General features: G+C 46.1%; 1 protein-coding gene across 1 annotated transcript; it reads right to left on the minus strand.

Moving 5' to 3' along the window:
• Window positions 1-10,852: 10,852 nt before the first annotated feature.
• Window positions 10,853-12,336, minus strand: LOC127321092 (probable BOI-related E3 ubiquitin-protein ligase 3). Its single transcript, XM_051350129.2, has 2 exons — window positions 11,828-12,336; window positions 10,853-11,703 (listed from the first exon to the last, which is right to left on the minus strand). The coding sequence occupies exons 1-2, from the start codon at window positions 12,227-12,229 to the stop codon at window positions 11,167-11,169; spliced, it is 939 nt and encodes a 312-aa protein (XP_051206089.1). The 5' UTR covers window positions 12,230-12,336; the 3' UTR covers window positions 10,853-11,166.
• Window positions 12,337-14,141: the final 1,805 nt, after the last annotated feature.

Raw genomic sequence — 14,141 nt, forward strand, 5'->3', positions numbered from 1 at the left:
AATTTAGTCTATATCGAGTTTTATTTTTAGATTGTCATTTTGGGTTTCGAGAGTAGATTTTATACTTACACGCATGAGTGTGGGTGTTTCCGTCACCGTTCATTTATTTCTCGAGATTCTTGCTCACCATGGTAGATGGAGATGGAAAGATTCATTTCTCTCTATTTTTTATCTGAATCTCACAGTAAAACGGACAGTAGCGGAAACATGCACACACATACGTGTTTTTTTTCTTCGAAATGGAAGCATAGCACCATCCTCTGCATCAATTGATGCACACACGTACGTGTAAGTATAAAAGTATCTCCCTTTCGGTTTCTGACTATATAGATGGAAACACTGCGGCTAGGTGGTCAAAGCAGATGGGTGGCCGGTGTGGGCTACACCAGTTCGATTCCTTGCACACAAGTAAGCAAATTAAATAGGGTTTTGTCAGACGTAGCATAAAAAAGATTCACACGTACTACTAAAACACATCAATCATTTGTTCCCGTCAAGACTTCAACTCCTCAGATCTGAGATCTCCTATTGTACCTTCAGCCTCTTGTTTCATGACCTCGATCCAAATTTATTCAATATCCTTGTGTCCCTAATTCCCTATATATGAATTGGCAAAATAATTGAAGTGGTAGCTAGCTAGGTGCTCCGCTCCATCCCTCGGTTCTTTCGTGTCCCATGAAGGTCGTCGATCCCCTTGTGCACTTTCCTAGTGTCTCCATCTGAATGAACAGCCCGAGTGTATGATTGACCGATCGAACCAAATTAGCAACAGGTGACAGCAAAGCTGGCGTGGGTTTAGACTAGAAAACATATGCAAGACTACATGTCACGCCAAGGTGGTGCGCGTTGGAAATAAAAACACATGAATGTCCTCGTTTCCTGCCTTGGCCCTTGGAGCGTCACACTCGATATTCAACTACTCCGTACCATGAAGCGTCTGCAGCAGCCATTATCAACCGTTAAGATGTATAAGGGCATCTACAACTGGAGCGCTTGCAGCGGGCGCTAGGATAGATTTCCCAGCCGTTACGTCCGATTCCCGTCGAAGCCTGGGATATTTGCTTGTGCAAGCACCTTGCGCTGTACATGCCCTAAGCAGATTGTCTAACTCTTTACATAAGATCGGTCTTTCGAAATAGTTGGTTAGTGCATGTAGCGCCTCGAGTTTGAGTTCTGGTTTTCACAATTTATTCTATAAATTGCTATTATCCCTCTCTTGTCTGTTTACTGGTCTCTAGAGCCACACGCCTTTATTTACACGTGTTAACTTTTGTTCGCATCACACGTGAGAGGGGGGGGGGGGGGGGGGGTGTTAAACTGTATGAACGGATTGACTAGGTCTTTTCATCAGATCGGTCTTTTGAAATATTTGGTTAGTGCATGTAGCTTAACAGCCAATACTACCTGCAGCCTGAAGGCGATCGAGAAGATGGAAGAGTTGATACTACATAAATTGTGTGAGACGACGTAGATCAAGTTACTCCCACATGACAGGTTTAATTTTCGGAGTTCTATAAGAAGAAGAACAAATGATTATTGTTTCTTTCCTCCACATATACTCCCTCCATCTTCAAATAAGTGGACGTTTAGCCTCAAAATTTGTCCATGAAAGACTCTACTTCTATGTAGCAAAAATTGCTTATCTCTCATCGCACGAAAATTAGACCCAATAATATTTAGCATATATTATCTTTATTTTCTACATGCGCTTAGCTTATTGGAGATGGTAGAACTAAAGAGAATAGAGATGTTGGTTTCTATCTTTTCAATGCAATTGTCTTCTCATTTGATAATCTCTCTTAAAAACCTCGCAAGTCCACAACGGAGATATACGGATGGGTCGGCTTGACACCTTATCGATCTGTCAATTACCTTGATTGGGTAGCTGCCGTAGCCCGTACGTACATGTGAGCCTACCATTTAGACTAGTCACAATGCATAGTATCATATAGAAGTATCATGCGTATGATACTACTACATATTACTATCTCCACAATGGATGGTATCATAGCAAAGCCTATGACATGTTTTAACAAACGCGCGTTCGTGTACGTACGGGTTCATGCATGATCACGATTTCATAACAGTAGCTTAGGCGCAATTATGTCATGTCAAAATATACGTACCCATTGATGGCTGATGTGCATGCCTAGCTGCTTCCCCGAAACATGCAATTAATTAACGCAATCAAGTGTGGCAGCAAAAACATTTGTCTCCACGTACGGTACTTGTCCGAGTACCAAGCCGGCCGGACTTCCACCTTCCGATCCGACAACGACCCGGAGAGGTCGGCCACTCTTGTGCTGCAGTGCACATATCAGCGAGGAAACGTGTGTGGTGCCTTGAGATACTTTTTTTATGAGATCGAGGACAAAACTTGCAGCGTCTCGGAGCAAGTTATCTTGCCTTGCATCAACTAATGGCTGCGTGACTGGGGACGGCAATCTCACGTGTGACGGACTGGACAAGCACAAGCAGCGCTCCATATCTTTGTGCCCTGTCTCTGCCGAACATCAAATTGTCCTTTCTTTGTAACTGTCAACTATTAACTATTTATTCGTATTGGCCACTTGGACATGTTTTAAAATTGACGATTTCTATCTGTAAACAAAACCAATAGCTTAAATATGTTGTTACTCCCTCCGTATAAAAATATAAGACGTTTAGATTACTATAAAATAGTATGGTATAACTCTTATAATTAGATATAGAGGGAGTATATGTTTTTTCTGTAATTGATGTTGACTTGATCATGAAGAGAATTGGTGATAATGCATTTTTTTTCAAAATCATGAAGCCAATTAGCCAAGAAGATTATATCTACCTGATCACCGTTGGTTGCAGTATACAAATTTTATCGCACGAGGTCTAGTGCAAAAATAATTTTCTCGCACAAGGGCTAGTGTCAAAAAATGTCGCACAAGGCTCATGCAAAAAAATAGGAGTGTGCCCACCCTCTAGTTTTTTCCAGCGTCCGCCACTGACTGGACGACAAAATTTGCTGTTTTGGGTGATCAAAGGAGCTTGCGAGCAGCAGCGGTGGGTGTGAGGCTCCGGCGATAGCGCGCATGTGGCCGAGGTGGGGCGAATCGCTTTGCGAACCTTCCGTTTTCGTTTTCGCAAGAGAGGTCACAAGGCCCATTGTTCCTTGTAATGGCAGAATTTTTAAAAGTTGGGTAGCCAATTGTTTTCAGTGGTCTGTTTAAGCGAATGTTGGCCAAACCAGATATTGCTATGACATTCCCTAGTTATGGTGCCACTGGGTCCCATTTATCAGCTCTCTCAACGTTATGTGCCCAACAGTCTCTATTAAGTGTATGCCTTATGTGTCAAGTCCACATGCTGTTAGTACGGCCGAGATCCCCTTCTTTGCCCGTCCAAACCTTATAAGACGAATTTCCTCTAAATTGCATAACTCTTGACTAGCAATGATCCCGTGATCATATACAAACTATCAGTATGAGTTCACCAGTACATCGCAAAACTAGATTAAGGCCCGGAGAGAAACGTGGCTTCGCAAGTTGTGGAATTGGTTGTGAATAGCAGTGAGATTGTGTCAGTTTCGCAGCTGGTTGATATTATTCATACTAGGATTTCTTGGCTCCAAAGAGAAGGCTAAATTTGAGTGGATGAGCAATAATCAAGTGTACAAACAACTTGAGCACTTCCATTAGCTGTTACATATTTAGGAAAAGTATAAAGTTAATCGTAAGTTCGACCTCTTTACTATGGTTGATGATGTAGCCGTGCAAGAGGTCAATGGTGTTGATCCAGAGGGTGGTGCAAGTGGTGTTGATCCAAATGGTGGTGCCCGCAGTGTTGATGTTTATGAAATACCTGTTGATCATGAATAATGTATCTTCGTGATTTGCAAGTGAACCCTTACACTACAATACTCGATGGTGGCCAACAAATGGATGTGTGGAGTCCCATAATACATATAGAAATCATGATCGATCCGTGACAGATAATTGTTGACCAGATTATTGAAAAGCTAAATGAGAATATAGGTTGGGGCTCAAATCAGTAGGCACATTTAAGGTGGTGACACTTCAAGAAGAAAGATTTCATGCAGGTTCTACGAAGGAAGTAAGTTAGTAAGAAGATATTGTTCCTTGTTGCAATTTCAAATGTCGTTGAAGAAGATGATATTGCTGAAGACCTGAAGGGGACATTTTGAGTACATAATTTTGCTTTGATCTGATCAAATCGGAGGTGCAACCCAATTCTTGTCACTACAAGTTTCATTACCTTCATTCTTCCTTTGTCTGTAAATGTGTCTAAATCTTGGAAAATCTATTGTATCTTACAAATTGTTGTACGTAGATTGTGTGCCACAAACTTCATCTGGAAATGGATGTTTGCAATTATTTATTTTCATTTGGGAACTATGTTATGGGATTGTACTATTTATTGTGTGACTGATTCACATGCTGAAAAAGTTATTGTAGTACTAATGAGTTGGTTGATGTCTAATGAGTTGGTTTTCCTACGTAAACAAGAACTATTTAACCTAGATCAACAACAAGGTTATTGTAGTACTAATAGCGACAAGTATCTCCAAGTATGTATCGTCCCTTAGGAGCTTTGCATAATAGTATCCACTCTACCCCGTAGCACGTTGTCAATGCGGCCACTTTCACACCTAAAACTGAGTTTGGAAATATCTACTATAGGTTGCTAGAGTAACGGTATTTGATAATGGATTATAACTACTACTACTAGAACAGTAAGTAATTAGTGCATAAGTAAATACTAATTATATAAAGGGATGAATGCAATGAGAGGTTAGTTGTAGAAAGATTCAGTTGGTGATGATAGTAAATGTGTCAAATAGAATAAGTAGAATAAGTGAATCATAATTTTCATACAAATATGCAAGTAGACAAGCAACCCATAATTAGTTGGACTCCACAGGCAGTTTTCATCCAACACCCACGATTCTATAGTGCATCACTTGGGCTTGATCATTAATGGTTGATATTTGGGGTGTTCTCCAAAAGTTCACTAGCTTGCCTCGGCAAGTCCACACACTAGATGCTCGATGGAGACAACTAGTTGTATTTTTCCAATAATGGAAATATATTAATATAGAGATATACCAATTATACTCAACCTCTGAAACAACGTAATACCCTAATGGCAGTACGAATGCACACACCCAAAAAAGAAAAAGAAAAAAAAGTCCTACTACGGTATTCCATCCCTAACCGCAATAATACATCCACCACAAAGAAAACACCTGAACTCCAGGCTCTCCATTAGCAACGCCTTCAAAAAGGAAACAGTGCACAAGCGCCATCTTTGCTCGCTCTCAAAACAATGACTTCAAAAAGGATAGCTCTCAAAATAATAACTTCAAAGAGGACATTGACAGACAAAACCAATTAAGACCAAACCTTAGATTTTCCCTATGAAAGTGGAGACTGTATATTTCCAACGAATGGTATGTGGTGGAAGATATTCTGAATCGGATTGAGCACAACACAAGTTTGGTTTACAGTGTTGAAGATCGAATCCCCCTTAATTATACCGTTGTCTTATTTGACTCAAAGCTATAAATAAAATTAATGTCTTCAACCTTGTTCAAGTTCGAATTTTCATGCGTGTTGGATCAGTGTTGACCTGATAGACCTTGTATCTTGATTCTTCAAGATAGACCTTGTAATCTCATTGCTTCAAATAAGCGGCTACATCGTTTAGTCTTTAACCGGTACAGTCTTCAAAGTTGTTCAACTTTAAGTCCTCACGCGATTTTTTTCTTATTTTTTTCAAAATCATTCGAACCAAATAGACACTAAAATTACTGCTCTATCTTGATGTTTTAAATATAAGGTCTCTTGGCCTGGCTTATATATAAAGCCTCACATGGCAGCAATAGTGTATTGAGTACAACAAACGTCACCCAAACACAAACACATTTGTAACTACACAGATCCCATAAGACACATACGGAGCAGGCCAGACTCGCACACATGTCACCCTAAATAGATAGATAGATATATAGATAGATAGATGTCGAAGCTCAGCCGACACGTGTGCTCAGATCGCGTATGCGCGCGTACAGTCTGCTGACGTCGCCCACCGCCAAGTCCAGAAGCTCCCAGTCCTTCCGTCTAACCAGAACCCTCCAGCGCTTCCTATGTATTGACATTTGATATAAGACATCAGTAGGGTTACCAATAATCTTTCCCTCTGTAGCTAGCTTATTTCGCGTGTTCCAAAGGGTCTAGCATTGGGCCGCGAAGGTATACCAAACTAGCCTACGAAGTGGGTTTGACAAACCCTGAGCGAGCGCGATGAACTCCCCAGCCCCTGTCGTGTTCTAGTCGCACGAGAGGAACTCCCTCACTCTCGCCCACATCAGTCGAGCGGTGGGGCAGGTGAAGAAGATATCGTTGCAGTACTCCAAGGCACCACACAAGGAGTAGAGGCTGTTAGATGGCCCATGTCGCTTGAAAAGCTGCTCCCCCGAGGGCAGCCGACCACGAGTAAGTTTCCAGAGAAACACCTTGATCTTAGGTGGAACCCTAGTACACTATACATCCCTGAATGACGTAACCGCCACCCCTTGCGACAGGCGGGCGCATACTGATCTGATGGAGAATATGCGAGATGTCTCTTGTGCCCATGACTCACCGTCGTTGGCCAGCTAAATGCGAAGTGCATGCACTTCCCTGCAGAGATTGTCCCACTCCACAGCTTCTGCCAAGCCAAACTATCGTCGAAACCAATGGCGCCACTCACCGGGCTCTCCGTCAAGAACCCTAGCCTCAAAGCCCATACTGAATGGCATTTCACAACAGTTAAACAGTCCCGGCCACCAATCCATCTAGAAATAGGTTCTCCTCCCACTATCAAACTTATGTTTGTCCCCAAGTTTGAAATTCCATTTGACCTTTTGTATAACATTCCGAAACTGGGAGCCACAGGTAGGGACGTCGCCCGCATAAAGATCCCTGCCGCGCAAGTACTTAGCCTGGATGAGGTCCGCCCATAGACCCTCCGCGCCCTGGTAGAGTTTCTAAATCCATTTCAATATTAGGGCAATGTTCATGAGTTTGGTGTCCAGGACTTCCAAGCCCCCAACTCCTTAGGTTTACACACCGTGACCCAATCAACCATGTGATACTTCCACTTTTCCTCCACGCCCTCCCAGAAAAAACGTGCCCATCATGGAGCAAGTACAAGCTCATAACAAACAATGGGAGGCTCGACAGACATGAGTTTGTCAGCTCAAGGCATCCCGCCTCCCCTAGGAAGAGGCCCTGCCACGGGTCAACCCTATGCCCAACCAGCTCCAGAAGGAATTCCCAATCCGCTATCCTTAGAGGCTTGTCACTTATTGGTTGGCCCAAGTAAGTGATTGGGAACTTTCCGAGTCGATAGTTGAGCATATTGGCGACCCGACGTTGTGAGTCCGGTGGGATCCCCATCACCACCACCTCACTCTTGTCAAAGTTAATCTTCAGACCTGACATTTTCTCAAATAATAGGAGCATGGTCTTAAGATTAGCAATCCCTACCCCTGTAAGTTCAATCAAAATCATTGTGTCGTCAGCATATTGAAGATGCGTCAACCCCCCCCCCCCCCCCAGGTATAAGATGAGGCAGGCATCAGACCCTGAATATGTCCAGTCGTGTTGGTTTTGGCCAGGATGGCCGCCAGGCCATCCACCAAGAAATCAAACAGGGTCGACGAAAGCGGATCTCCCTGCTGCACCCCTCACATTATCGAAGAAATGCTCGATTTATCAGTTAACATTAATCGCGGTCTGGCCACCCTTGACCAACTGCATGAGATTGTGGACCATCATTGCGGAAAAACCCCTGCGAAGAAGGATCTCCCGAAGAAAGTACAAGTTTGCCCTGTCATAAGCCTTCTCGAAGTCCAACTTTAGGAACAACCCCTCTTACTTCCTAAAGTGTAGCTCGTGAACAATCTCATGCAAGGCAAGCGCTCCCTCATGGCCTCATGTAGGCATCTACCTTCGATAAAATCCATTTGACAACGATCTATCGTCCTATGCGCAATGGGAGCTCTATCTTGATGTTGAAACTTGAAACTGCACTCTATTATTCTATTGCTGCATTTTTCTCCGAGTTAAACTTATCTACCACGCAATTTTTTTCTAAAAAAATAAAGCATCATCTGGAACTGGAAGTACTACGCGCGATTTTTTAATAATACGAATTTATTATTTATTTCCAGGAATAGCACGCGTTTTCAAAAAAGTTCAAAAGTGTGACTGGGTCGGCTTGCAGGCGACTGATCGGACGGTAGCAGACCGATTGTAGGTGGCAGCTTTGGCCGACCAGCCAACAGCACCCTGTCGGACAGTAGCTTTCCGATCGGACACTAGACGCCAGACCGTGGCATGGCTCCTTCTGCCCGCCCGCAGACATAGCTCGCCACGGTCTCTCCTTTCTTCTTCCTCCTTTCTTCTTTCCTGCTCTCTTCCCTATTCGTCGACTACACGAAGAAAGCTCGAAAAAACTCTCTGTTTTTTCGCAGATCCCCACGGATTTAGCCACTAAAACTTCACATTTTGCTGCTATTAGTTGAGGGAATCCCGATCTACAGATGGGTTAGGGTTTGGAAACGATTGATGGTGTTGTTTAGCAGCAATGGTGATGAAGTGGTGGAGGTTGGTGGTGGTGTAAGGGGCTTAGCTGCTGCGGGTTGGTGCTGGTGCTAAGCTGTTGCGTGTTGTTTGTGCTGCTGCAGTTAGAGAGGCTGCTCACGCTACAAGGGTAAACCCTAATCTTTGCATAGTAGTGTTAACTGTGTAGGTTTATGTGGGTTGCTGTTGGTGTTAGTGTTATGTGCTGTGTAGTAGTTACGTTTGTTGACGCGAACGGAATTTTTTTAGGTGACCAAAGATGACAGATATAGTGAAGATAGTATTTTACTATGGTTTGGTAGTGTCCGATCAAATGAGATGGGAGTTGATCTGAGTGAGTTCAAATCTTTAGAGATGAATTTGACTGCCCCTAGAACATGAACAATTGAGCAGGTGAAGGTCTGGTTGACAGAATGTTTCGAGCTTAATCCTGAAGTGCACACAGTGGGTGTGCATGCATTGTGGACTAAGTCGTTATCAAACATTTTCTGATATCTAAGGCCTGTAGGTGATACCTCTAAGTGGGTGAGCTGGTTAAAAGGGTCTGATAGGAGAGGAACTAACCCTGTGGTATTAGTTCTTCTGGTGGTGAAGGAGGTAGCGCCTCCTGAAGGCGGTTACGGTGGAGGAGGTGGTTACGAATCAAGCCAGAGCAGTCAAGCACCCGACAGTGGCGGTGGTTACGAGCCTGTACGAGCCTGAACAGAGCAGCCATGCGGAAGATGTTTATAGTTGTCAGGGTGATGGTTACACAGGAGAAGACGGTGAGGTTGATAATGGTGACGAAGAAAATGGATACATGCAGAACCAGGTTGGCTCGTTTGTTGCTGAGTGGAATGGTGCGACAACACACGTCTGGCATCACGATGAGCAGTTTGATCCACATAAGTTTGACGCATATCTGCAGAGGTACACTGCAACCACGCGAGTGCGCCTCATCCCGCCGACAGATCGCTGAGACGCCTCCAGCGTCTATGCACGATATGTACCCGACTCAGTCTACAGCCGGCAGTCGACAGCACGCGGTATGTACTACTTTTCGATTCCAACAACATACTTGCCGTTTATATATTGGGTTCTACAGATTATATGCTACCATGATTTTTCAGGGTCAGATGACTTCAGACTTACAAGATGAAGTCGCTCGGTACACACGTCAAGTGTCCACTGCGCCTCTTCTATCGCGCGACCACCAGGTGTCCTGGTTGAGGCGTCTCTAGGAGAAGCTACGTGGGATCTACTCAGCTATCACATGCAGCTGTACTTCCGACGTCGCGGTGCCACCTCCTTCCACCGCGGCCCTCCACACAGCAGCAGCGACGACACGATCCACGACCACGTCTCACACCGACGGAGACACCCAGACCACCACCTCCTGACCGGGTAGGAGGCTCATCGTGGCAGCAGCAGCACACTCCTTCCGTCGACGACTTTCAGTACCAGCAGCACAGATCACAACCACGTCTCAGACCGACGGTGACACCCAGACCAGCACCTCCCGACCAGGCAGGAGGTTCGTCGTGGCAGCAACATCACACTCCTTCCTTCGACGACTTTGAGTACCAGCAGCACTGTTTGTTTGAGGATTATCAGCAGCAAGCTGCTTCCAACCAGTGGCAGCAGCAGCAGGCCCCTTTCATGGGAGGAGGAGGATACACGCAGCACGCTGCGTCCAATCCTTCATGGAGAGCTAGTGATCAGGATCCTGAGCACATGGAGTATTACAACACGCGACAGAACTATGTCGGTATGCAGACTCCTCCACCAGAGACCACACAGGAGATGCAGTTCGACCCCGAGTCCGGGTCATGGATCCCTGCTCGCAACGCCAGGGCCCCGGACAGGTTCGGTTGGACACCCCGTGCTACGCCACCCCCACGACAGCGCAGACGCTGTCCATAGTATCAGACATTTATTTATGCATCACCTATGTTTCATACATTATATATGACCTATGTATCACTATGTTGTAGCGTTTAAAAATGGCGCCGGAAGTGCCAGGAGATATCACCCCTACTAACCCTAAACTTGCAAATCATCGAAAACATGAAAATCATCGAAAACAAGGCCGGTCTGTAGCTGACCAGTTGGCCAGCTATCGACCAACTGGTATGCCATCTAATGCGACCAGCAGCCGACACCCAGTCGGATTTCTACCATCCGACCGGTCAGCTGAAATCTGACCCGGTCACATTATTAAAAATATTTAAAAACGCGTGCTAGTCCTAGAATTAAATAATTAATTCATATTATTAAAAAAATTCGCAGTACTACGCTCTGCAACTCCGTGGAGCAACTGTATATTTAATTATTTAGACGCAGGTGCTATTCTTCAGAGCTGAGACTCCACCACACCTGCTTCCAAATTCTAGAAGTACTGCTATTCATTCGAAGAAACTTAGCGAACTGAACACTATTTTACTTGGCATGTCGCTGGGTTTCGGCGCGATGAAGTAGCAAGACCAAGCGCGCTGACGCCAACAGATTTTAGCTATGACAAACCGTTAGAGAGAAGAGAAGGCCACAGGCGCGCAAGCTTGGATCAAGAAAGCAGGACATGGAGGGAGGCGTTCTTGGTGGCCGCGCAGACCGGGCATTTGTCCACAGCGGCGTCGCACGCGGGGCAGAGACACAGGTGCCGGCACGGCAGAACCAAAACGCACGACTCGCCCTCGCCGCAGGCCTTGCACGCCGCTCTGGACTTGTTGGACGCCGCCTCGCCGTCGTCCGCGGCATCGTCGCCTCCCGTGGGGGTCTCGAAACAGCAGGACAGCGCGTCCTCGGCGTCGGCTTCCTCTCCTGCCGCTCCTTGCGCGGCGGCAGATTGTAGCAGCTGTTCGAGGGTGGCGCGGAGGCCGGCCACGACGGCCTCGTGGCTCTTGGCGACGCCAATCCACGCCTGCCCCTCCGCGCTGATCTGTCCGAGCCTCTCCGACAGGGTAGCGTTGCGGCAGCGCGCGAGCTCGAGCGCGGCCTCCGCGGCACGCAGGCGGCCCGCCGCAGCACGCTCCGCCGCCGACAGCAGCGCCCTGACGTGCCGGGGCCGCGCCTCCTCCAACCCCGCGCGCATCCGCTCAGTCTGCAGGCAGAACGTCCACCAGTCAGAACCAGCGCGAATCGGAGCACCGTTCGAGTAGACCAAGAACTCGATTCCAACCGCCGAGAAAAGAGAATGGTTTCTATCTAAAAAAAGAGAATGGTACCTCGACTCTTACGAGCGCATCGATCTCCGTGCACTGATGGGAGAGCGTCGAGAGCAGGTCGTGCTGCAGGCTGGTGGCATTGGTGATCCTCCCGCTGGTGGACGCCGCGCCGGAGCCCGCCGCCCTGGTTAGCACGTCGCCGACGGGCACAAGCCCCTGCGCGTGCGGGTTCTCCAAGAAAGAAGGCGCCGCTGCAACCATGCGCGTCCGCTTCCTCTGCACGAAACCGTGGCCGCAGGCGTTGTCGTTCCAGGCAAGATCAATGTCCGCCACCGCCGGCGCGCGCTGGACCTGCCCGTCCAGGTAAAGGGAACGGTCCGTCATCTCCTCCATCAGAGGCAGACCCCTGAAGCTGTTGTAGACGTGGAGGTCGTGGGAGAGGTTGTGCGCCTGCACAGCCATGGCTTTTGTTGGGGAACAGAGAGGGAGGGCAAGGAGGAACGGATGGGGAGATGGGCGCAGAGGTGTATGCGGAGCGGAGAAGGTTTTATATGCGCCCGTTCCTGCGGTTGGAGAGAAGCCATAACTTGGAGCGGCACTCGATATCGGGGAAGGAGACGTCACGTTTACAGGTTGGCGAACTGATCTTGGTTAGATAATCAATCGCACATTATGAGAAACAAATCATGTTTACTATAGAGTCCATGCAGGGCGCCATCCCGAAGATTCGAAGATGAGCAGCGTAAAATACGGTAAGTATTGGTTGGCTGGGTCAAAAGTCCGATTCTTAGGAAACTGCTTGGTAAACACGCGAACACGAGATTCTCGCTGCGCAATGCTTTTTCACGGCCGGAACAAATTGAAGAGGCAACCAAACCAGTACTCCCTCTATACCAAAATAATAGGATGCCTATAACATTTTAATATTTGGATAAGGTTATCAAAGTTTGATCAACTATATAAAAAAGTGCCAATATTTATAATCTCAAATTATTACTTTCAGAACCATGAAATATTTATAATCTCAAATTATTACACCTCCCAAACATGCTCTAAACGACTTCAGGGAGGTATAGGACAGGAAACTATGCATAGTCATGTGTTGTAAAAGTTTTTTTAGTCCGACGGGCCGAATAGCGTGAACGACGCTTCGAGGCGATCACCGCCCTGCAATGCTCCTTGCGGGTGCGCCGACGCAAGACGGTGACCATACGATGAGTGGAGGGCTAGCCCTGTCATTGACACAACGTGCTCCTCGTTGTTCTTCTCGCCCGTCTCCCCCTACCCTATCGCCAAACGCGAGGTGAAGGTGGATTTCGCAATGCATGGGGGCAAATCTTAAATCTCATGCGTGATGCCACTAGCTCTTCTCTAAAATGTGACACTACGCGTGCGTCGTTCCAATCAATTAATCATTCGCTTTCTCTCCTACACCGTCCCGCCACCGATTGTCGTCGATTGTCACCGTCTCAGCTACCGCTGCGTCCCTTCGCTTGTAGATCGAGCCCCGCCAAAATGTGTCGCGCCGTTTACCTCAACAAAAAAAGGGCGCACCGTCGCGTGAGGAGCAGCACCGGTTTCTTGTAGTCTGAATTTCATTTGAAATGTGCCAAAGTTTAGAACTTTGTATGAATTTTGTAACATCGGTGATGTATTTTACATCACCTAAAATTGCACAATTTTTTTAGGTGATTCAAAAACTGAAAAAAAAAACACAAAAACATGTGATGTATATTTGCTTTTTGGTGATGTATTTTACTCACATGTTGGAGATGCTTTTATGGGACATGGAGTTGTAACTTATGGCATGTCACAATATACTATGCAGTCTTACTCATGGAGTCGTTTAAAAAAGGGGAACCTTTGCGAAGGTTCGGAGCTATTCTCCATGATGCGACACATGGCTTGTTTTGGTGTCAGAGAATTTGGGCGAAGTGACCGCCTTGCTCAACACGTGTTATAACTTACAAGAGGAAGCAATGTGAGAATAAGTGATGGAATGATACACGGGTCAGGGTGTGTTGTCTCAGTGTTTCCTTTTTTTATCCCTTTAGATTGGTTTTTTTAGAATAAAAGACCTTGAGAACTGGTGATCTAAATTACAAACCATTTTCACTTTTGAGATCTGTGTGTGGTGATGTTCAAAATTAATTCCCAGGTTGATAGGTTTTACGCAAAAATAATCCGTATTTGAAAACTAGTAAGGTTGTACTTGGAGTTTGTACGTAACTGTACTTGGATTTTTACTGAGTTGTAGTCGTATTTTGATATACTCGGATTCATATGCAACTGTACTCGTGTTTTGTACGCAAGCAGGGACAGAGCTGCCTCGTTGGGGTCAGCTGACCCAATGAAAATTAGCAACCCCTTAACT

The sequence above is a fragment of the Lolium perenne genome, chromosome 2 (assembly GCF_019359855.2).
Source record: "Lolium perenne isolate Kyuss_39 chromosome 2, Kyuss_2.0, whole genome shotgun sequence".
In the NCBI taxonomy this organism is placed as follows: Eukaryota; Viridiplantae; Streptophyta; class Magnoliopsida; order Poales; family Poaceae; genus Lolium; species Lolium perenne.

Coding starts and splice junctions, on each gene's coding strand:
- LOC127321092 (XM_051350129.2), bottom strand. CDS start 12,229: ATGGCTGTGCAGGCGCACAACCTCTCCCACGACCTCCACGTCTACAAC. Junction 11,704..11,827: donor ATGCGCTCGTAAGAGTCGAG/GTACCATTCTCT, acceptor TTCTGCCTGCAG/ACTGAGCGGATGCGCGCGGG.